The sequence below is a fragment of the Chelonoidis abingdonii genome, chromosome 23, assembly GCF_003597395.2.
Source record: "Chelonoidis abingdonii isolate Lonesome George chromosome 23, CheloAbing_2.0, whole genome shotgun sequence".
NCBI lineage: Eukaryota > Metazoa > Chordata > Testudines > Testudinidae > Chelonoidis > Chelonoidis abingdonii.
This window is the reverse complement of record NC_133791.1, coordinates 21,351,265-21,375,084: the sequence shown is the minus strand read 5'-3', so window position 1 is coordinate 21,375,084 and position 23,820 is coordinate 21,351,265. Positions and strand designations below refer to the sequence as shown.

At 57.7% G+C, this 23,820-nt stretch overlaps 1 protein-coding gene across 3 annotated transcripts in view; it reads left to right on the top strand.

Moving 5' to 3' along the window:
* Positions 1 to 23,820, top strand: part of RAP1GAP (RAP1 GTPase activating protein) — a 162,630-nt gene that overhangs the window by 106,030 nt on the left and 32,780 nt on the right. For 2 of the 3 annotated variants that reach the window (XM_032783940.2, XM_032783938.2), the window contains exons 1-7: positions 16,773 to 16,888; positions 19,680 to 19,763; positions 20,688 to 20,788; positions 21,005 to 21,134; positions 21,830 to 21,985; positions 23,007 to 23,078; positions 23,508 to 23,594. In XM_032783940.2, the coding sequence (XP_032639831.2) occupies positions 16,802 to 16,888; positions 19,680 to 19,763; positions 20,688 to 20,788; positions 21,005 to 21,134; positions 21,830 to 21,985; positions 23,007 to 23,078; positions 23,508 to 23,594 (717 nt within the window). In that variant the 5' untranslated portion in view covers positions 16,773 to 16,801. Of the gene's footprint in view, positions 1 to 1,065; positions 1,105 to 2,835; positions 3,022 to 5,946; positions 6,051 to 6,197; positions 6,277 to 16,772; positions 16,889 to 19,679; positions 19,764 to 20,687; positions 20,789 to 21,004; positions 21,135 to 21,829; positions 21,986 to 23,006; positions 23,079 to 23,507; positions 23,595 to 23,820 lie in introns of those variants that run through there. The other variant, XM_075060307.1, reaches the window with a different exon arrangement.

Genomic DNA, 23,820 nt, shown 5'->3' with positions numbered 1-23,820 from the left:
AGGCTCTGATTAGAGGCAGAGAAATTAATGCCCCCCCTAACCCCTAGCTCTGAGGGCTGCTCAGCAGGAGCTGTACAGGGTTCCCAGCCTCTGCTCTGCCACTGCCCTCCTTCCTTTTCCAGTCCTACCCAACCCCTGCTCTGCTGACACCCCTCAGTGCTGGCCCACAGCCTCCTACACAGAAGCTGTCAGCTGTTCTGCAGTGTGGTTTGCTGTTGTGCTCAAGTGGGAAGCAGGATGAGACCATGTGACTCATTCTCCTGGTCACCTCAGGCGGGATTTGAACCCCGATCTCCAAAGGTGACAAGCTAATGCCTTCAGCCGCAGAGAGCAGCTCCAGCTGGGATGGACGTCCCTGAGAGCCATCACCTTTTCCCAGGGGGCTGACTGTAGCGAGTCCACCCTGTCTCCAGCAGCGTGTGGGAGCCCAGTGGCCGTGGAGATGTCCCTGCCGGGCTGTTGGCAGGAGAAGGGACAGCTGATTGACAGAGCAAGCAGAAACACTAAGCACCTCAGGATGCACAGTGGGCCGGCACAGTTCATTGGCCTGACCACATGCTACCCACAACGGCACTCATCAGTGTCACTGCTGATCTGAATGTTCAGCCTTTAATGAGCTCCAGGGGGGTCACCAGTGACCTGTCTGGCTTTGTTCCTTGATCGCCTTCACAGGGGCTGGTGTCTGGTGGCTCCTGCCTGCCCCATCACAGATATTTGCTCTGCTTTCGAGTGCCTCTCAGGCCCCTTATGCAGCACCACTTTCTACAATGAGGCGTCCCATTATTGTGCACCAGTGCAGCTCCCCTGGTGGTAGAGACTTGTCTACACTACAGCTTCCACTACCAGTACGCATCCCAAAGTGCTCTGCTCTCTGAGCTCCATCCCCCAGGGGAGATGTGGATGCTGGGCTTTAAGGATAAGCCTCTTCTCTGTCTGGCAGGTCCTTAAAGGAAGGCCAGGCCTGGCTGGGGGGCTGAGGCCCAAGAGAGGGCAGCAGCTGGCCTGGCTCTCACACAGGGTGGACTCTCCCAGTCAATGATCCTCTGCTGTGTTTGTCTTTTTCAGACTGAAGAGGATTATATCCCATATCCCAGCGTCCATGAGGTAATGAAGGTGCCCATGCTCTGCCTGTGTCATGTTTACATTGCTGTGGAGACCAGAGTCCGGTCTGGGGTGCTGTGCGTACCCCAGGGCTTGGTCTCTGCCCCAGGGAGCTTTCAGTCTAAGGAGAAGTGTGACAAAGGCAGGGTGGAGCCCGCTCTGCCCAGCCACCAGCATCTAGCATTGCAGCAGGGCAGGTCTAGAGGAGGGCAGTGGCCAGCCTGGGATGGGAGTCCCTGGGAAGGCACAGAGTGAATGGGATGAACAGGTGGGCAGGGGTAGGGAGTGCAGTGGGTAACGAGGGGACAAGCAGGGAGGGGCGGGCTGTTCTGCTGCATCCCAACCACTTGCTGATCTTCCCCTTGCCTTGCCAGACCAGCGCCTAAGTCTTGCAGTGATTGGCCGGCCCTGCCAGATCACAGGGTACAGTCTGGGCACTCGTAGGGATAGTGCCAGCCTACAGGGGTGCTGGTAAATCTCCCAGCTCCCCAGGGATCTTGGCGGGCATGTAGCACCAGAGGGGTGGGGTTGGAGTGGAACGGATGGGCGTGGTTCCTAGGCCAGGGTATTGAGGCCAAGGCTCCAATGTGTAGGAAAGGGGCTTCAGGGTCTTTAATAACCATTAGCCGGCCTGCCCTGCCGTAGCAACTGGTAGAGGCATCCATCTCTCCAGCAGCAGGCTGGGGATTGCTTCAGTAGAAACCAAGAGGGAAGCACTTCCTGTTGAAATTCAGCTGCCTCCCCATCAGCCAATTCCTGCACAGACATCCCAGAGCCTCCACTGGCTGATTTCCTAGGGCGCTGCTAAGTGTCAGGTCGCTCTGAGAACAAGCTGTAGCTCTTTGATTACACTTTACACCCAGAGTTCTTCAGGTGCTTTACAGCCCCCTTTTACAGATAGGGAAACTGAGGCATGGAGGGGGCAGGGACTTGTCAAGGTCACTCCACAGGCCAGGGGCAGAGCTGGGAACAGACCTAAGTCTTCTGAGGCCCAGGCCAGTGCGCTAAGCACTAGCCCCCGCTATCTTGATCCAAGGCAAGTTATAAGGTAAGAGGGTTCAGTGCACCCCTCTTTTGGAAGGCTCCTGGTGAGCCAACACAGTGTCTGTCCCCAGCTGTGTGGGGCTGGGCTAGAATCCTAGCAGATCTCCTAAGCTATGCAGCATCTGGCCTGGCCAGGCTGTGGATCGATGAGCAGGGAGTGGTGGTGATTAGCCAGTACTGGGTGATCTTCTCCCTGACTGCCCCAGCATGGCGCTGCGAGGTGCTGTGCTCCTGTCAGCACTGCCTTTTGGATGTAAAACCAAGCCCGTTTGCAGTGTTGGTGTAGCCAGGTTGGTCCCTGGATATTAGAGAGCCACAGGGGAGAGGTGACTTTTCACCACCTCAAGGTGCAGGAGTTGGCCCAATGAAAGATGTTCCCTCATCCCGTTGTGTCAGTGCTGAGCCTATGGGCCTGGTTCCTGACAGTGAGCACTGTCCTGACTCCCTCAGTGCCCTCTCGGCTTCCCATTCCTGCACTGTGCCCTTGGCTGCTGCCTCGGGCCCCCAAGGCTGACGAGGCGAGCACTTTGTTTGCGAAGGCCCTTGGACTCCTTTGGAAGAGTGGCATTGTAGAAACCCTAGGTGCATGCTCCACAAGGCTGTGGGTCTCCATACCAGGATTGCGGCGCTGCTCTGGGAAGCCGGTCAGCGTTCCTCAGTGCAGTTTCCTGCACTTCCCTCTCTTTTCAGGTGCTGGGGCGCGAGGGGCCATTTCCCCTCATCCTGCTTCCACAGTTCGGGGGCTACTGGATCGAAGGCACCAACCATGAGTTGACCGGCATCCCTGAAACCGAGTCGCTCCCGTCTCCAACCTCCAGGGGGAAACTGGAATGTAACCACATGGCCAGGATCTACAGGAAGCATTTCCTGGGCAAGGTAGGCACCCCTTCTCCACCCACCCCTCAGCCCCAGCCCAGCGGGAAGATGATCCAGGCGCTCGCCATGCGCTGCCTTTAGCGCAGACTGGCTGTTCTGCAGCCCTTTGCTGGTGATTCCCCGCCCAGAACGACTTCCCTGGCTCCAGGTGCTTGTGGGACTCAGATTCTCTCTGGTTTCAATGGACTTTGGAGCAGGCTCCTACTGGGTCTCTGTTTCATTTGCAGACTGGGGACAGCCCATGCTGGGGCTAACTCATGTACTCTCTGTCCCTAGAACAACCCAGCCAAGACCCATCGGGCCCCCCAAGTAAGCCATGTAGCAAATTTCCTGTGTGAACAGGACGGGGGGACTGGATTTGTGGGAATCGAACAAGGAAAAGAACTTGACTCCTGTCTGCAGAGAGGGGCTTGGGGAAGGCAATGGTGACCTGGGACATCTCGCCATCGGGGGTGCCCAGGATGTCCCACTGTCAGGGCGCTTTAACACACAAACCACAGTCTGATTTCAGATCCCCCAAGAGCCCTGCCCTGCCCTGCCCAGCTCCCTGCCCCACCTCCCAGGTCCAGTGCTCCCCAGCTGCTCCCGCAGTTCACCAGTTCCCAGGTGACATGCAGCTGAGGACTAGCCAGTTTCCTGGACTCGGGGTGGAGCGGATACTGCTAGTGTTTGGATCCAGTTCAGGGGTCTGGTTAGTCATTGTGCTGAGGCCCCTTTAAGACACTCTGGAGGCATAAAGAGGTCTTTAAGGGAGCAGAAAAGACTTCCTGAAAAGCCACCCTATGCGGGGGCCTCCCTGAGCAGCACGGAGTTGGTGTCAGGGCTCTGTGCCAGCCATGCTCCCAGCCCTGGCATAGGGGGTGGATTGGGAGCATGGTTGGGATTTGCTGCTCTACAGCAGTTCTCTGTTTCCCAGGTGCCCTCTACCCCACTCCAAGGGCTGAGCAGGTCACCAAAACGGGGGAGTTCAAAGCTGGCTTCAGGCCTCTCCCTACCCCGCACATGCACAGAACTGGGGTACCTGAGGGCGGGTGAGGTTGGCACCATCTCTAGCCCCTGCAGGCCGGATCACAGGATCCTGCTAGTGCTGCTCGTTGCTGAGAAGAAGCTGCATAGTTAGAACAGCAGCACTCCTCTGTTGTCCTCAGTCAAACAGGCCTAAGCCTGGGAAAGCCCATGCGGTGGCCTGAGGCCCCTGGGCTCTCCTTCAGGGTGTGGGCTGCAGTCCCGGGCTCTGTTTGCACAAGGTTCTCACGCTGTTTGCTGGAGTACTTACAAACTATTGCTTTTCTGCACCCCTTGCTGCTGGGATTAATTTCCCGGCACCTGCACACAGCCTGTCTCTTCCGTGGCTCTGAGCCATGCTAGCATGAATCAACCCTGCACCCTCCTCCAGTGGCGAGAGCACGCCCCCTGATTGCATTGCTGTATCCCTTCTGCTCCTGCTGTTCCAGCAGAGCATTGTGCTGGGGCCTTGTTTACATGCCGTACAACTCCGGCTGTATCCACCCCGTGGGGGTTTAAACGCTCCCTGGACTCAGCTGTTTGTATGCACTGTGCTCCTGGCAGGACTCTGGGGATTGCGGCATGCTGGAGCGCGTTGCTGGCTGTGTCACAGAGTTTTGGGCAGCGCTGTTGTCTTGGTGGGAAGAAATGTTCTGGGGAAAGGGTGTGAGGCCCCCAGCAGTGCTTTACTGCATATCCCCAGTTGCTTGGCATGAGTCAGGGCTACCCATGGTTAATCCCTCTGGAATGTGCCCAGGGCCATGCCCAATGGTCCCAGGGATGGTGCTCAAATCCAGGCATGGGATTGGCAGCCCAAGCTCTGCCAGTGTGGGAAACCTACACAGCCTTTGGGGTGGGGATGGCCCATACCGCTTTGGGGTTTGCTCCCGTGTGTCGGCCCTTCCGTCTCCCTGTGGGCCAGGCTGACCCACTGCGCCACAATCACGGAGGGGGCAGTTTGTGCTATGGGGTGGATCCCACAATGCAGCTGCTCTGAGTGCCCCTTGCTTGGGGCTGGGGGCACTTGGGAAAGACCTGTGGTGTTGCTGTGTTAGAGTGTCTCAGCCCCCCTGGAGGGCACCTCCAGGTTCTAGCCTGCCCTGGTTCATGCAGCCAGTAGTTGAGGGAGCTATGGCATGAAGGAGTGCCCCATTGGCAGCTGGGAATGGCTTGTTGGCCAAGTTCACCTGCAGCTGGTGGAGAAGTGGGAGCAGCAGCCTAGACTCCTTGGGGTTTCCCAGGTGCATCCCCTACCTGTGCTGCCCACTGGTCTCTGGGGCTTGTTGGGTCCCTGGCTCCGTTGACCCCTGATCCTGCAGCAGGCCGTGGAGGGGCATGAGGTGTTGACAGACCCTGTGGGACATCTCCAGGTCATGGGGTCCTGCTCCGAGTCCCAAGGCAGGGGCTGTGCAGGACATGCCAGCCTGGCCCAGCAGCCTGTGGGGGGCAGCGCTCAGCATGCCGGGGAGTGGAAGGGGTGTGTGCCTCTTACAAGATGCTCATGAGCTGGAGTAGCCAACATGGGACCCGTCAGCCACTTGCAGCACCCTGCCCTCCCGCGCATGGTGGCAGGTGTCTGATCTGCTGCTTGAGCCTAACTGCCCCCCCGCCCAGTTCCTTGGTCACCAGCTGGCCCTCACCTGCCAGGCTGCGCAAGGCCCTGGCCAGCAAACTGCCCCTCCCTCCCTCTGTCGCCTGTGGGGGGCACCCCATCCTGCCCAGCGCTGGGGCCCAAGGGGCAGAAATCCTTAGCTCCTGCTCACGGGAGTCAGGCTGTCACTCGAGCCAGGAGGGCAGCCGTTACCCCAGAGGGCAGCAATGGGCTGTGTCCCCCCACCAGAGACGGGACCAAAGAGCTATGCCCACCCCTGCTGGGAGGCTGAGCTCTGGTCTCTCAGTGGCTCATCTGTTTTTCCCCAGGAGCACTTTAACTACTACTCCCTGGACACAGCACTGGGCCACCTCGTCTTCTCCCTCAAGTATGATGTCATTGGTGACCAGGAGCACCTGCGGCTGCTGCTCAGGTGAGTGCGGGGTCCTGTGTGTCCCCGGGGCAATGTCCGAGCCACAGGGGCCTGGATAGTGCCTCCTTCCCCTCACTGCAGGGGCCAGGGGCCAGGGCTCTCGGGGGGCCCATCCAGATCCTGTGACACCGTTGTCTCTTACTGCAGGACCAAGTGCCGAACCTACCACGATATCATCCCCATCTCCTGCCTGACTGAGTTCCCCAACATTGTGCAGATGGCCAAGGCAGGTACCTCGGCGGGACCCTTCCAGCTCCATGGACTGAGCCTGTACCCTGATCTCACTCAGCCCTTGTGCAGGCCAGGCCCTGTTTCCCTGCCTCAGGACTGAGGAGAATGCTGGGCCGTGGGGGCCAGTTAGTGCCCTATGGCTGGGGCCATTCCTGGCTTCAGCAGGGGTTCATTTATCTGCAGCCTGCCTGGTGACCGTGGCCGGCAGGCCAAGCCACTGTGGCTGTACGGCCCATTCTCTCTCAGGGTGCTGAGGTTGATAGCCTGGTGGCGGGTAGGGGCTGGGCTGGGGCTGTCATGGAGTGTGGGGGAGTCAGAGCCCTGCACCCCCGGCTTTCTGGGATTCACCGTGACTCAGCCAGCCAGTAAAACAGAAGGTTTATTTAGACGACAGGGACACAGTCCAAAACAGGTCTTGCTGATACAAACAACAGGACCCCCTTTACTTAGGTCCATCTGGGGGCCCCAGGGAGGCCACAGCCCTGTTGGTCGGGTCGCTCCTCTCTTTCCCAGCCAGCTCCAAACTGAAACTCCCTCTAGCCTCTCCCCCAGCCTCCCCCCAGCTCCTCCCCCAGCCTTTGTGTCTTTTGTCCAGTTTCCCAGGCAGAGGTGTCACCTGGCCTCCAACGCCCCTCCTGGGTTTTCAGGTTACATGCTCAGGTATCCTCCCTTCCCCAATGCAGGCAGTCCCAGCAAAACTCCCCTGCAACCGTCCCAGGTCAATGCTCCCCACTCAGTATTCAAATAACACAGCAAGAACATTCCCACTTCGACACATCTCTCCCCTCTTTGAGACCGAACTGAGCAGGGTCACTTCAGCCAGTGACTGAAGTTCGAACCTACCCATGTTCCCATGGACACACCAGCATCCCCCCATTCCTGGGGGAGAATTACACCAGGGTCTTCCAGTTTCCCACCCCCACTTAGGTCAGGTGTGCTCGAGAGCACTCATAGTCTGCATGTGGGAAAGCTAATGTGGCCCGTGCCTTTTTCACCCCAAAGGTTCAAACTGGGGTTCAAACTGGGATGGGGTCTTTTCCCAGCGTTCCAGTCTGGAGGGCTGTGATTCGGGCTCTCTTGGTTAAGAGCCCTCCTTTTTACCTTGGCCACCCTCTGGAAAGGCTCCTCTATGCTGGGCAAGGGTCCTAAAGCTGTTTTCCCCTTGTCCCTTCCTCACCCTCTGACAGAGGTCACAGGATCGGCAGTACTGTCAGTCAGTAATAAAGACCCCAGGCCAGTAAAAATTCCGTAGCAGCCTCTGCTGGGTACGCCAGATTCCCTGGTGCCCTGAGAAAGGGATGTCATGGGCTCGGCACAGCAGCTTGTGGTGATACTTCCGGGGAACCACCAGCTGCCTCCTGATTCCCCATGACTTCATTTCCCCTGGGGAAGCCCATTCTCGGTACAGGAATCCCTTCTCCCACAGGAACCTTTTCCGGCAACCTCCCCCCATGGTCTGTACCAGACTGAGGTCGGCCAGGTCCCTTATCTTCCGCAAGGAGGGATCTTTCTGCAACCTGGAACTCAGGGAGGGATCTTCAGCCTGGAACTCAGCAGCTGGGACAGGGATGGGGACGTGCTCTTTCTCGCCGGCTGGGTCTGAAGCTGCAGCCTCCTTGAGCTGTGTCTCTGGGTGTTCCCTCCCCACCAGGTTAGGGTCCTGCGCCTCAGGCAAGGTACCCTCCCCGAGGTCAAGGTGCAGTGTCCCTTGCTGGCTCTGGCTAAGGGTCACGACAGGGCAGTTCTCCATGTCCCCCCCCCATTAACACCTCAGTGGGCAAATGGTGGTGCACCCCCACTTCCATGGGGCCCTCCTTGTCCCCCCATTTCAAGAGTACCCTCACCACGGGCACCTTGAATGGGGTCCTGCCCACTCCCATCAGGGTCAGATAGGTATTGGGCATCACCGCATCTGGATCTACCACCTTGGGCCAGATCAGCGTCACCTCAGCGCCTGTGTCCCAGTATCCATAGACTTTCCTCTCATCCACCTCCAGGGGAACAAGGCAGTCACTCCGGAGGGACAGCCCCGCGCCCACCCTATAAACAGAGAACTGGGTGTCCAGAACATCCAGCTCTGCAGAGAATTGGCCTGGGACTCTCTTCCCTCCTGAGCAGTTGATAAGCTGCCAGCCCCCCTTGCCTGGGAAGCCTGCCCCCCGTCTGGCTGGGTCTCTACCCAGTTAACCCTCTGTAGGTTTGGTCTGCTCAGTCTGTCCATGAGCCTGGGGCACTGGGTCCATATATGGCCTTTCTGGCCACAGTAATAGCAGCCCATGTCCCATTGGTCCCCTCAAGCCGGTTGGTTGGCCCTGACGCCAGACGTTCCCCTTGGGAGGGCGTTCTCCATGTTTCCCCTATGGGAGGTCCCAGGGTCACTCTCTTCCTGCATCATGGCAGGTCTGTTCCTTTGAGACTCCTCCCTGCCACCCCCTAACCGGCTCTTCACAAACTCATCGGCCAGCCGCCCTGCATGTTGCGGGTTCTCTGGCTTTTTGTCCCTCAACCACAGCCTCAGGTCGGATGAGCACCACTCATACAATTGCTCTAGTACGATCAGTTTAACCAGGTCCCCCTTCATCTGGGCCCCATCTGCCCACTTGCTGGCTTATCCCTCCACGCAGATGGCTAGTTGCAAATATGAGACCTCAGGGGTTTTATACTGACCCCGGAACCTTTCCCAGTACATCTCAGGAGTCAGCCCAAACTCGCATTTAGCAGGGCCTTTTTGGAATAGATCGTAGTCCCCTTTCTCTGCCCTTTCAGTTGGGGCTATACAATCCCATGGCTTTGGGGCCAGTAACGGGGTGAGAACCTGGAGCTTGTCCGGCAGATCACCTTGTGCAGCTCGCAGGGCGTGTCAAAGGCACCAGGAGGTCACGCGATGGTCCTCCCCGCCTTACGCTGAGGCCAGGATGCACTTATCAACTCCGTGCAGTCCTGGGTCCCCCATCACTCACCGCAGCCGGGATCTCACTGCCCCTCAGCCTCACCAGCTCCAGTTCATGCTGTCTCTGTTTTTCGTGATCCTCCAGCTCTCTCATTTTCAGCGCTCTCTGCCATTTCAGCCGCTTCCACTCCACGGATGCCGAGCGTCGCCGGGAGGATCCCCTGCTGGCTGGCGAGCTTCGACGGGAGGATCACCTGCTGGCCTGGGGGGTCATGGTGCTCTTGGTATTCGCTGGGCTCCTCCCCGCCCTTCCCTTAGGCATAGGCAGGAGGGTCTCGGGAAGCCCTCAGCCGCCAGCTGACCACTCCCAGCTGGGACAGACACTGGTGCCTGCGCTGCATCTTCCAGGCTGCTTCCCTCAGAGACAGGGCTCCATTCATTCAAGCGATCTCCCTCCTCCAGCTGGGCAATGAGCTGTTTTTCGGTGAGCCTCCCCCTGCGCAGCCCTTCTGCTTGCACAGCTCCACCAGGTCGCCCTTAAGCCGCTTGGCATACGTCTTCCTGCTGGCCACTCACAGGCCGGGGTGCTCACTGCTCCCCATAGTTTCCAGGGAGACTCCCAGTGCACCAGCCCTTCTCGAGGTCACCACCTCTCTGCCCCCGGGACTGCTCGCTGCAGTCCCCAGGGGGACCCTGTTACTGCAAAAGTCCTTCTTGCTGGTTACACACTCCCAGGATTTAATCGCCCCCTGAGACTGTCCCTCGCTGACTCTTCAGCATGCCTGGTTCCCATCAGTCCCCCTTCGTTTTACTGTTCCCCAGTCACTTACTGCAGGAAGCGCCGTACACAGGGTGCAGTAGATCCCACCACTGGCACCAGTTGTCACGGAGCGTTGGGGAGTCAGAGCCCTGCACTCCCCAGCTTTCTGGGATTCACCATGACTCTCAGACAGCCAGTAAAACAGATGCAGGCTGTCCCAAACTCCCCCGAAACCTTCCCAGCTTAATACTCCCCACTCAACATTCACATAACTATCAAGAACATTCCCACTTTGTCACAGGGCACACATACAGACCCCCACCTTGCTCCCTGAAGGGAGCCTGAGAGAACAGAGAGTGTCACCCTGAAATCCCACACACGTGGGCTCTGGTTGCTCCCATCCAGCAGGGGGCAGTAGTACACGCTTCCCTCCTCCTCCCCCCGACACATGCACACACGTGGCTCTGAGTTGCGCTGTGACGGAGCAGGGAGTGGGGAGGAGTGACCTGGGGATGTTGCAGGGGAGTTTACTGGGACTGTTTGCATTGAGGGATGGGAGAGCAGTGGGTGACTTCACTTGAGGGATGATACCTGAGCCTGTAACCTGAGCCAGGAGGGGGGTTGTGGCCAGGTGACACCTTTGCCCAGGAAACTGGACAAAGGCTGGCTGAAGAGCTGGGGGAAGGCTGGGTGAGATGGCTGGAGGAGGTTTTTCAGTTTGAAGTGGTCTAGGGGAATGGAGGGAACCCCAAGGCTGAGGTCTAAGCTCCCTTCCCCCTCCCGCCCCCCGAGGGACCTGACTGGAGGGTCCTGGTTGTACCTACAAGCTCTGTTCGGGACTGTGTTCCTGTCTTCTAATAAACCTTCCATTTTAATGGCTGGCTGAGAGTCACGGTGAATCGCAGGAAGTGAGGGTGTAGGGCCCGGACTCCCCCACCCTCCATGACAGCTGGTGGCAGAGGTGGGATGTACTGCACCCCATGGATGACTTCTCCTGCAGTAAGTGACTGGGAAGCAGTAACATGAAGGGGGATTGACAAGGACCAGGTGTGCTGAAGATTCAGAGAGGAGCAGCTTCAGGGGGCAGATGAGCTATGCTTAACCCCTGGGAACGTGTGACCAGCGAGAAGGACTGTTCCAGTAACAGGGTCCCTCTGGGGACTGTGGTGAGCAGGCTCAGGGATGGAGGAGTCTGCAGTTTGACTCTGGGAGAGAGATGGTGACCTGGAGAAGGGCTGGCACACTAGGGGTTCCTCCTGGAATCTGTGGGGACCTGAGAGCACCCAGGCCTGTGAGCGGTCAATGGGAAGATGTATAAGGAGCACCTTAAGAGCGACCTGGTCGAGCTGTGCAGGCAGTGGCGGCTGCGCATTGGGAGGTTCACCAAAGAACAGCTGATTGCCCAGGTGGAGGAAGGAGATTGCTCGAATGAACTAATCCCTGTCTCTGAGGGAAGCAGCCTGGCAGATGCAGGGTGAGCACCAGCGTCTGTCCCAGCTGGGAGTGGTCAGATGGCTGCCAAGGGCATCCTGGGACCCTTCCTATCTGTGCCTAGGGGAAGGGCTGGGAGGAGCCCAGCGAATACCAAGGGCACCGTGACCCCTGCAGCCAGCAGGGGATCCTCCCAGCGGAGCTCCCCATCCCTGGAGCTGAGGCAGCTGGAATGGGAGAGAGAGAGAAAACTGAAAGAGCTGGAATGAAGCAGCAGGAACTGGCAGAGAAAGAGAGACAGAGGCAGCATAAGCTGGAGGTGGCAAGGCTGAGGAGCAGCGAGCCCCCGGCTGCGGTGAGTGATGGGGGACCCAGGACTGTATGAAGATTTGATAAGTGTGTCCTGGCCTGGTGTAAGGAGGAGGAGGACATAGGTGACTTCCTGACGGCCTTTGAGAATGCCTGTGAGCTGCATAGGGTTGACCCTGCAGACAGGCTCCAGTTTCTCACCCCCTTACTGGGCCCCAAAACCGTGGCGATGTACAGCAAATGAAAGGGGCAGAGGCAGAGGACTATGAACTGGTCAAAAAGCCTTTTTACACGAGTTTGGGCTCACTCCTGAGATGTGCCGGAAAAGGTTCTGGAGTGAACGTAAAACCCCTGAGGTCACAATCTAGAACTGGCCCTCTGGATGCGGGGATACGCCCACAAGTGGGCAGAGGGGACCCAAACTAAGGAGGACCTGCTTGACCTGATTGTCCTGGAGCCACTGTATGAACAGTGCCCATCCGACCTGAGGTTATGGTTGATGGATAAAAAGCCATTGGACCCACGACGCGCAGGGCAGCTGGCCGACAAGTTTGTGAACAGCTGCTCGGGGTGGCAGGGAGGAGTCCCAAAGGAACAGGCCCGCCACGATGCCACAAAAGAGTCATCCTGGGACCTCCCAATGGGGGAATATGGAAAACACCCTCCCAAGGGGAGCATCCGGTGTCAGGACCAACCAACCGGATCGAGGGGGTCAATGAGACATGAGCTGCTATTACTCTGGCCAGAGAGGCCACATACAGACCCAGTGCCCCAGGCTCAAGGACAGACTGAGCAGACAAACTGGCACAGGGTTAACTGGGTAGGGACCCAGCCGGACGAGGGACAGGCTTCCCAGGGAAGGGGCACTGGCAGCTTATCAATTGCTCAGGAGGGAGGAATTTCCCAGGCCAGCTTCTCTGGGGGGCTGGATGCTCCAGACTCAAGGTTCTCAGTTTACAGTGTCGGCACAGGGTGGTCCCTGCGGAGTGAGTGCCTTGTTCCCCTGGAGATGAATGGAAGGAAGGTCATTGGATACTGGGATACGGGTTCTGAGGTGACGCTGGCCCAGCCCAAGGTGGTGGCCCCAGATCGGGTAGTGCCTGATACCTACCTGACCCTGATGGGTGTGAGCAGGACCCCATTCAAGGTGCCTGTGGTGGAGGGTACATCTGAAATGGGGGGCCAAGGAGGGCCCCAAGGACATGGGGGTGCAACACCATTTGCCCACTGCGGTGTTGATGGGGGGTGACCTAGAGGAATGGCCAAGCAACCCCCAGAATGCCCTACTCATGACATGTAGCCAGAGCCGGCGAAGGGCACTATGCCCTGACCTCAGGGAAGGTACCTCACTAGAGGTGCAAGACCCTACCCCGGTGGGGAGGGAGTGCGCAGGGACAAATCTCAGAAGGGCTGCAGCTTCACACCCAGCCGGCAGGAGGGAGAAGGTCCTCATCCCTTCCCGAGCTGCTGAGTTCCAGGCCAAGTTTCAGAAAGATCCCTCCATGTGGAAGCTAAGGGACCTGGCTGAACTCAGTGCAATACAGACCATGTGGAGAGGTTCCTGTGGGAGAAGGGGTTCCTGTACTGAGAATCGGCTCCACCAGGGGAAGTGGAGTCCTGGGGGATCCGGAGGCAGCTGGTGGTCCCCCAGAAGTATCGCCGCAAGCTACTGTATCTGGCCCATGACATCCCTCTCTCAAGGCACCAGAGAATCTGGCACTCCAGGCAGAGGCTGCTACAGAACTTTAACTGGCCTGGGGTCTTTATCACTGTCCAACAGTACTGCCAATCCTGCAACCCTCAGAGGGTGGGGAAGGCCAGGGACAAGGGAAAAATGGCTTTGAGACCTTTGCCCACCAAAGAGGAGCCTTTCCAGAAGGTAGCTATGGACATAGTGGGGCCTTTCGGCAAGACGACACGGTCGGGAAAGAAATACATTCTGATAGTGGTAGATTTTGCTAACTGGTACCAAGAGGCAGTGCCCTTAGCTTCCATTGAAGCAGACACCGTGGCAGATGCGCTGCTGACCATTTTCAGCAGAGTGGGGTTCCCCAAGGAAGTCTTGACAGACCAAAGATCTAACTTCATGTCAGCCTCGCTCCGGTGCTTGTGGGAGAACTGTGGGTTCCGGTACAGCTGAGCCTCAGTGTATCACTCTCAGTCCAACGGGCTGGTGGAGAGGTTCAATGGAACACTAAAGATGATGCTGAAAACCTTCATGAACCAGCACCCGCAGGACTGGGACAAGTACTTACCTCACCTGCTGTTCGAATACAGGGAAGTGCCCCAGGAGTCTACCAGGTTTTCACCTTTCGAACTGTTGTATGGAAGGCGGGTAAGGGGGCCCTAGACCTGCTGAGAGACGAATGGGAGGGGAAGGCCACTCCCGATGGAGAGTCGGTGGTGGAGTATGTCCTGACCTTCCAGGAAAGACTTGCTGAGCTCATGGGCCTGGCCAGGGAGAATCTGGCCAGAATCCAGAGGAAGCAGAAGGTCTGGTATGACCGCACGGCGCGGTCCCGCGCCTTCGCCACTGGGGATCAGGTGATGGTTCTCATCCCCATGAGAAAAAACAAACTCCAGGCTGCCTGGGAAGGTCCCTTCCAGGTTGTCAAGCAACTAAATGAGGTAAACTATGTGGTGGAGCTGTTGAACCGGGCGCACCACCGCCTGGTGTACCATGTGAATATGATGAAGCCATATTATGACAGGGGAAATGTGGTGTTGGCCATGTGTGGGCGTTGGGAGGAGCAGGGAGATGACCCTTTAGCGGATCTATTCCCTGGAACAAGAGCTGGCTCCTCCCTGGAAACAATTCCCCTCTCTGATCAGCTGACCCTGGCCCAGCAAGCTGAGATCAGAGGGGTGCTGGATCTGTACTGACAGCTGTTTTCCAACCAGCCTGGACGCACTAATTTGACTGTCCACTGGGTGGAGATTGGGTCACACCCCGCTATAAGATGCTCCCCCTTCGGAGTCACAGGGAAAACTGCTCAGGACCTGGAAAGAGAGGTCAGGGACATGCTGGCTTTGGGGGTGATCCAGCCGTCTTCCAGCCCTTGGGCCTCGCCAGTGGTGCTGGTCCTCAAAAAGAACGAGTCGATCTGGTTCTGTGTGGACTATCAGAAGCTCAGTGCCATCACTGTATCTGATGCCTACCCCGAGGGCTGGTGTAAGGATATTTTGTGCCCTAGGCGAAACTTCCACCTTGCGCTCTCCCTTCCCAGCCCCTCCCCCCGGCTTATTATAAACTTTCAAAAATGAAAACAGTGGAGTCACATCTTACGTGGGAGTTAAGTTCTAAGGTCAGCGGAAAATCGCGTATAGTGAAAATCACGTATAGTGAAAATTAGCATAAAGTACAGTACACACAGTGTACACAGTACACACAGTATACACACACTACACACAGTATACACACAGCATACACACAGTGTACATAGTATACACTAGAACAGGGGTCCTCAACCTACAGCACACACGCCAAAGGTGGCACGCAAGCTGATTTTTTTTAATGGCAGGCTGTGGGTCCCTGCCGCCGCTGAGCCCGCTGCTGGCCTGGGGTTCCATTCACTCAGCCGGCAGCGGGCTGCACGGGGCTGGCAGTGGGCTGAACAAGCTGGCAGCCAGGAACCAGCTGGCAGGAGCCGGTGGATGGAATCCCAGACTGGCAGTGAGATGAGCAGCTCAGCCCACTGCCAGTCTGGGGTCCCGTTCACCCAGGCTGGCAGGAGACTGAGCGGGGCCAGCGGCCGAGACCCCAGCTGGCAAGGGGCCGGCAGCCAGAACACCAGACTGTCAGCGGGCTGAGCGGGGCCGGTGGCCGGCCCTGGGGTTCCATCCACTGGCTCCTGCCAGCCAGGGTCCCAGCCACCGGCTCTGCTCAGCCTCCTGCCGGCCTGGGTGAACAGAACCCCAGGCTGGCAGATCGAACCCTGGGTGAACGGAACCCCAGGCTGGCAGATGGAACCCTGGGTGAACGGAACCCCAGGCTGGCAGATGGAACCCTGGGTGAACGGAACCCCAGGCTGGCAGATGGAACCCTGGGTGAATGGAACCCCAGACTATTCACCTAGGTTGTCAGGAGGCTGAGCGGAGCCTCCAGCTGGGACTCTGACTGGCAGCGGGCTGAGCAGGGCCGGTGGCTGGGACCCCCCAGCCACCAGCCCGCTCAGCCCACTGCCAGCTGGGTGAAGGGAACCCCAGGCCAGCAGAGGGCTCAGCAGCAGCTGGGACCTGCAACCTGCCATTCAAAAAAAGTCAGCTCACGTGCCACCTGTGGCATGTGTGCCTGTAGGTTGAGGACCCCTGTTCTAGTGTAGACAGTGTGTACTGTGTATACTGTACTTTATGGTAATTTTCACTATACGTGATTTTCCTCTACCGAGCCATTGAGAAGGAATGCCTGGCCATGGTATGGGCCCTTAAGAAACTAGAGCCATATCTGTTTGGGCGACACCTCACCCTGTACACCGACCACTCCCCCCAACCTGGCTCCACCAGATGAAAGGAGCCAACGCCAAGCTCCTGAGGTGGAGCCTGCTCCTGCAGGACTATGACATGGACGTGGTCCATGTGAAGGGAAGTGCCAACCTGATAGCGGACGCGTTGTCCCGGAGAGGGGGCCCTGAACTTCCCCAGGTCACTGGGCAGAGTCTTGAAGGGGGGAGAGATGTGATGGAGCAGGGAGTGGGGAGGAGTGACCTGGGGATGTCGCAGGGGAGTTTACTGGGGCTGTCTGCATTGAGGGATGGGAGAGCAGTGGGTGACTTCACTTGAGGGATGATACCTGAGCCTGTAACCTGAGCCAGGACAGGGCTTGTGGCCACGCCTGGGAACCTGGACAAAGGCTGGGGGAGGAGCCGGGGGAAGGCTGGGTGAGATGGCTGGAGGGGATTTTTCAGTTTAGAGTGGTCTAGGGGAACAGAGGGAACCCCAAGGCTGGGGTCTAAGCTCTCTGACCCCCCCACTCCTCCAGGGACCTGACTGGAGGGTCCTGGTTGTACCTGCAAGCTCTGTTTGGGACTGTGTTCCTGTTATCTAATAAACCTGTTTTACTGGCCGGCTGAGAGTCACAATGAATCACAGGAAGTGAGGGTGCAGGGCCTGGACTCCCTCACTCTCCGTGACATGCACGTTCTCACTCTCTCATCTGTGTTTCAGCTGGCGTGCGAGGACGTGAACGTGGATCGGTTCTATCCCGTGTTGTACCCAAAGGTAGGCTGGAGGCAGAATGCCAGGGGGACGGAAGCCAGCCTGCGCTTTCTGACAGCTCCCACGCGCACATGTACACCCAGCCTGCCTCTTTACCACTGGGGGCTCCCACCAGGGGTCCCAGCAGGAACCCCAGCCTTCAGCAGGCACCAGGATGTTGGACGGGCAGGCTGGGCATTCCACAACCAATCAGAACTTAGTCCAGCTTTATCCCCGGACCTGACCCTGGCTGGCTCCTTTGCCAGGTTTGCCCGTGGCCAGAAACAGCAGTGCCAAGCCCCCCGGCCCCCCCCAGGGAGCCTTTCTCAGGGTGCTCCCAGCCCAGCATAAAGCCCCACCCAGCGGTTTGGAGGAGCTTCCTCTTTGCAGGAGAGGCGCCTCCATCCTAGGGGCTTACCTCACTGACTGGGTTTATAACAGGGCTGGCCTCCTTCTGCCCCCTGACTCCAGTGCTGAGGGTAGAGCGCTCAGCTCAGGGCGTTCTGTCCTGGGCTGGGCTGGGGTCCAGCTGCTCCATGGCGAAGCTCCCACCCCTGGGGTGGGTCAGAGGAAGCCCTGGACTTGGGAGAGTCCTTCCTTCCCACAGCACATATCTGAAGTCCACTGAGGCGGGGAGGGGGACACCAGACAGCACTCTGGTTCACCAGCTCACAGGAAAGAGGGGCATCCCTGGGTGGCTCCCAGACACATGCCCTCCCAAATGTCCCAGAGCTCTGGCTCCATCCTGTGTCTGCTGACAGGCAGAAGAGCATTGTGAGTAACTACACGTGGATGAAGGCACAAACGGCTGGATTTGGAAAAGATCTCAGGTCCATGATGCACTCATCGCCCTCTGCTCCACAGGTCCCCAGCCCCCAGGGCCCTGCTCTCTGGGGCTTCCTGGTCGCAGTGCTAGGAATTCGCACAGAGCTGTGTGAGGGGCCTGGGCTTGCACCAGGTGGAGACAAGAACCAGAGTCCTAGATCTCAGAGATGGGAAAAGCCTGTCAGAGCCAGCCCAGTCCCTGCCTGTGTGGCTTGTTCCTGCTACAAGGGCTCCCCTTGCCCGCCAGCCAGTGGGACGAAATTTTCTAATGGGATGTTTTTCCATTGGAAACGCCAGTTCAGAGACAGCAAACATTGCATGGAATTGTCTCGCCTTGGTAAATTCCTTTCCAAATGGAAATGAACTGGTGGGTGCAGGGCCGGGGGCGTTGCGTGGTGCCATATGTGTCCTGCCAGGCACAGGGCGTCCTTGTCAGGTGCAAAGCTTGGGAGGTACCATTCGGAGTGCCCCACTTTGATCTTTTCCAAACGCAGCATTTCCGTTTTCCATTTTGAAACAACTTTTCCTTCCATTTTTTTGAGTATTATGTATTATAAAAATGGGGCAAGAAGTGGCGCTGGGAAGGGAAGGGTCAGATTTTGTCAGAGCTTCAATCAGCTCCAGATGAGTTTTCTTTCAGAAAATTGATTTGTGGGAAATTTCAAATGTTCTGGGACGGAAGAAATGTTGAAATCATGAGACACCCTCTGTGACGATGTGGTTCTGGCAGGACCCAACTGAGAGTGCCAATTCAGGACCAATTGCTCAAACAGAGCATTCACAGCCCAAGGCTGGGGTTTTTCCACCTCTAAGGCAAACCAAACCAGCCAGACAAAAATGACTTCGGTTTCACCCCACTGGCTAACCACAAGTCACACAAGCAATTTCCTTAGACACTCCAGTCTCCCAGTATCACCACCAGTGCCACCCGTCCTGGGATTGAAGGTGTTATTGAAACCAACACCCCAGTAAAAGAAAAAGGTTCTTTAATCCAAAGGACCAAAGACCCAGACCCAGATCATCAAATACACATCAGATCTTACCCACAAATCACGCCTGTTGCCAATTTTTAGAATCTAAAATCTAAAGGTTTATTCATAAAGGGGAAAAGACAGAGATGAGAGCTAGAATTGGTTAAATGGAATTCAATTACATAGAGTCATGGCAAAGTTCTTAGTTCAGGCTTGGTAGCAGTGATAGAGTAAACTGCAGGTTCAAATCAAGTCTCTGGAGAACATCCCTCGCTGGGATGGTTCATCCATTCCCTTGTGTAGAGCTTCAGCTTGTAGCAAAGTCCTCAGAGGTATGAAAGCAGGATTGAAGCCAAATGGAGATGAGCATCAGCCTTATTAATAGGCCTTTCCAGGTGTAAAACAACGTCTTTGTTCTTACTTGTGAAATTTACAGCAAAATGGAGTCTGGAGTCACTATGGGCAAGTCACTCATACTTTGCTGAGTACAAGGCGTATCTGCCTCCTCTCAATGAGTCAATTGTGTAGCTGATGAGTCCTTGGGCCATCAAGCAGGCTAAGCAGAGCTAACATCAACTTGTCTGGGGTGTTTCCCAGAACTGCAGCACCAAATTGAAATACAGACAGTATACAGCCAATACTTATAACTTCAACTACAAAATGATACAGACATAAAGACAGCATAATCATAACCAGTAACGCATAACCTGGTCTTAGACACCTTATATGACTCCCTTTACATAAGATTTGGTGCCACTACAGAACCTTGGTTGCAAACCATGTTCTATATGGTCCCAGTTTATATCAATAACGTCACACCTTCCTCCCCGCAAAAATCCAGATTCTGCACTGCCCCATGCCTCACACCCCACACCTACTGCCCTGAGAGGAACCTACCCCATGCAGCATCCCCGCCATGTGTGGATCATGAGTCCACCCCAGGGCCGGGTCCCTGTCACAGCCCAGAGGGAGCAGGGGTTCTTGGCAGCCGGATGTAACCGCCTCTCCTGTCTCCCAAGGCCTCCCGTCTCATTGTCACCTTCGATGAGCATGTCCTCAGCAATCACTTCAAGTTCGGTGTCATCTACCAGAAGTTGGGCCAGGTGGGTCGTCTCTGTGGAGCGGAGGCTGGGCTTTCTGGGACAGTGACTTGATCTCACAGGGGGCTGGGGCTATCCCAGCCTGCCAGCCTCCACCCCCGGTTTTCCCTTCTGACAAGCAGCCTGCAGCGGAGGTGGGAGCCCCCAACCCTCTGTCTGCCGCTCCAGCTCAGCATGGCCGTTGGTGAACAGGAGCAGCTGGAGCCGGGTTTCCTGAACACACCAGGGACATCTCCCTGGTTTCCTGCTCTCCCAGCTGCTTTCATCTCAGCACAGCAATGGGCCATGTGCTTTGCCAAGAGCTGCAATGGATTCAGGAGCCATGGCAGGGGCTATCCAGCTAAATCGTTCCCTTGACTCCATAGCGTTTGTCCTGGTTCTGTTACCGGAGGTGGGGTGGGGTGAAGAGCATCACTTAATGGTTAAGATTGGGAACTGTGAGTCTGGAGAGTTCTGTTACGTGCTTCTCCCGTGATCCTTTACAAGTCATGTCCCCCGTGCCTCAGTTTCCCCACCAGTTAAATGGGGAGAACCCCGAAGCTGGGTGCACATACAAGCTGTTGGTGAGGGGCTGCAACAGCCCCAGATGAAGGATTGCGATGGCTACTCCTCAGAACTGGGCCCCAGTGGCTGTCATGCTCTCCGCAGGCACTGCCATCAGGGGCGTGGCGGGTTCACTCTGCAGGTCAGAGCTCAGCTCATGGCATAGACCCGGGGGAGACTCGGCCATAGCAGAGGCTCTTCACCCCTGCACCTTTACAAGCGCCACCTCCGCTAGTGGCTCCTTTGCCCCCTCTCATAGACTCAGTTTCTGTCCAGCCAGGCTGTCTGGACAGGCCTCAACCCAGCACAGCCCTGGGCTCATGCTCAGCTGGCCAGGGGGCCCAGCCCTGTCCTAACTCCTCTGTTTTGCTGGCCATATTGCAGACGTCCGAGGAGGAGCTGTTTGGCACCACCGAGGAGAGCCCGGCCTTCGTGGAGTTTCTCGACTTCCTGGGCCAGAAAGTCCAGCTGCAGGATTTCAAAGGGTGAGCGAGCTCCCGCCTCCCTGGGTCTGCTGGGCCTGTGTCTGGAGAGGAGGGAGGCTGGCCACCTGCACTGCTCTGGCCCCTCTTTGCTAAGCCTGTGCCACTCGCGGTACCACAGATTGGTCTGGCCTTGCAGCAGCTGTCCCAGGCTCCTTGGGAATGGAGGGACAGGGCAGGGTGGGCATCTGCCTGAGGCCTGGGTCTTTTTGGTGGCAGGTTCCGGGGGGGGCTGGACGTGACCCATGGCCAGACAGGAACAGAATCCGTCTACTGCACCTTCCGCAGCAAGGAGATCATGTTCCATGTGTCCACAAAGCTGCCCTACACCGAGGGCGACGCCCAGCAGGTAGGAGAGAGCTGCAGTACCCCCCGGCAGGGGCTGCACATGGGCGTGCATGTCTGCACATATATGGGCACACACATGTATACACCCCCTAAAGTACAGCCCCACACAGCTTCCCAGCCCTGCATGTGCACCACACTCACCCTGGTAGGGGCTGCACACGGGCATGCATGTCTGCACATATATGGGCACACACATGTATACACCCCCTAAAGTACAGCCCCACACAGCTTCCCAGCCCTGCATGTGCACCACACTCACCCTGGTAGGGGCTGCACACGGGCATGCATGTCTGCACATATATGGGCACACACACACACCCCACCCTCTTCACACACCCGCATATCACCCTTCTTCTACGCGGTCACTGTGACCAGTGTGACAGACAGCCATCCCACACAGCCCCTGGCCTGCTCGCCATGAGTTCTAACCCAGCCTCATTCCCCCACTGGACTGAAGAGACACTCGCCAGTGCTGAGGCCCCATCTCGGCCCATAGGGGAGAGGGGATATCGACAAGGGGCAGCCAGGAGATCCCCCTGTCCCTCTGGCTCAGCCTGTCCATGCTCCTGCCCCTCATCGAGCTCCCTGTCTCCCTGCTCTATCTCCCACCATTTCCCCTCCTTGACCTGTGCTGGGCCTGGCCGCCTAGGCATGGGGCTTGGGCTGTGGGAGTAATGCCATCCCCGCTGCGCTCAGTTGCAGAGGAAAAGGCACATCGGGAACGACATTGTGGCCATCGTCTTCCAGGATGAGAACACACCCTTCGTGCCGGACATGATCGCCTCCAATTTCCTGCACGCCTACATCGTGGTGCAGGCGGAGAAGCCCTGCTCCGAGAGCACGCTCTACAAGGTGAGCACACACCTGGGGGCCTGCTTGCAGCCCGCCGGGGACCCAGCCCAATTGGTGCGGCACCACCAAGTTACCATGGCAGTAACAGGGCAGGGGTGGGCCACAGATCTGCTCCCAGCTAGGGACTGGGAGCTGAGGGAACAGGCCTGGGAAGAGCGCTGGGCATGGGAAGCAATCCATGACACTCAGAAATGGGCCACAAGGCTCTTAATATGGGAGTGACAGTCCCTAGTGGTTATAGATAGGGGCTGGTAGTCAGGACTCCTGGGTTCTGTTCCCAGCTCTGGGAGGGGGTGAGGTCTCAGGATTAGAGCAGGGGGCTGGTAGTCAGGACTCCTGGGTTCTGTTCCTGCTCTGCCACTGACTCTGTGTGATATGGAGCCAGTCTCTGTGCTTCAGTTACCTCTTAGGACTAATGATCATGTGAGTCCCAAGTTGAAGCGTGGGTGTTATCACTGCTCCCCCTGGGATGGTTACTGGAGGAGGGGGAGCCCTGTCCAGAGCACATGGCCTGGGTGTGAGTTGCTTGAACCCGGAGCCAGGCTGATGCTGACCCAAGGACACCCTGCGGACCTGAAGTGGAAGGTCCTGGTTCAGTGCTAAGCCCCTGGACCCAGTGATCTGGGGAGATGGCAGCTCTGGGGGGAGCAGCACTGCTCTCACCACATGCTGCCAGTGAGTCCTGGCCAGAGGGCTAGGCCCATCGTCAGGGGGCTGGAGGCCGCTGCTCAGCATAGCCTAGTGGGGCTGGGACGGGTGAGCTCTTGGGCAGGCACACTGCTCGGAGGGATGCACCACTCCTGGGCACTACAGGCCCCAGCGCTCCTGCCCAGGCTGTCAGGAGGGTGATTCCCCTGTGCCATGAAGACATCCCAGTGTCCAGTAAGTGGTGCAAGGCAGGGGTCCCTGCAGGAAAGAGCTGCCCAGCTGCCCACCCCATCTGGGCCCTCCCTTGTCTAGACGTACCCGCTGGCCTGGCAGCATGTGGCTCAGGTGGGACTGACAGTGCCATGTCTTGCAGGTCTCCGTCACAGCCCGGGACGATGTGCCGTTCTTTGGCCCCCCACTGCCTGACCCAGCCGTTTTCAGAAAGGTGAGAGGCGAGGAAGCCTGTGGCCAGCTGCTGCCCCCAGGCAGGCACTGACCTCCCCAGGGAGCTCCCTGGGGCCAGCTCATCTGTCTGCACTTCCAGAGTAGGCTGGCTGGGGCTGTGTGCTGTGCGGGAATCACGCTCTCTGCTGGGAATGCCGTGCTCACTGGACAGGGAGCCCAGGGGGGCCTCGGAGCAGGGATTTGGGCAGCCAGCCATAGAGTCTGCTGGTTACTGCCCTGTCCCATTGCGGTAATGCCTGGAACTCTGGGGCAGGCGGGGCCAAGGGGGGTGGAGCTTCCTGCTGCGACGCGCTAGTCCCAGGACCAGGGGTTCTTGGCCGCTGCCAAGTGCCTTGGCTGATGCTGGCTGCCTACCGAGCTCATTCCCTAGGGAAAGGCAGAGGCTGATGTGGGGTTTCTCCTCCCGCAGGGCCTCGAGTTCCAAGAGTTTCTGCTGACCAAGCTGATCAATGCCGAGTATGCCTGCTACAAAGCCGAGAAGTTTGCCAAGCTGGAGGTGGGTCAGGAGCCATGTGCCAGGTGCTGCGTTCTGAGCTGGCATCCTCCGTAGCCCCCCCAGCAATGCCCAGTACCTGCCCTCCCCTCATCCATTGTCCCATGCCTCATTCTGGCCCCGTCTCTCTATCCATGAACCCTCATTCCTGTAAGAGCCGATGTGCCTCAGTGCCTGCGTTAGGGCTCTGGGAGCAAGGGTGGCGAGACGGTGCCCTCGATCGTCGGCT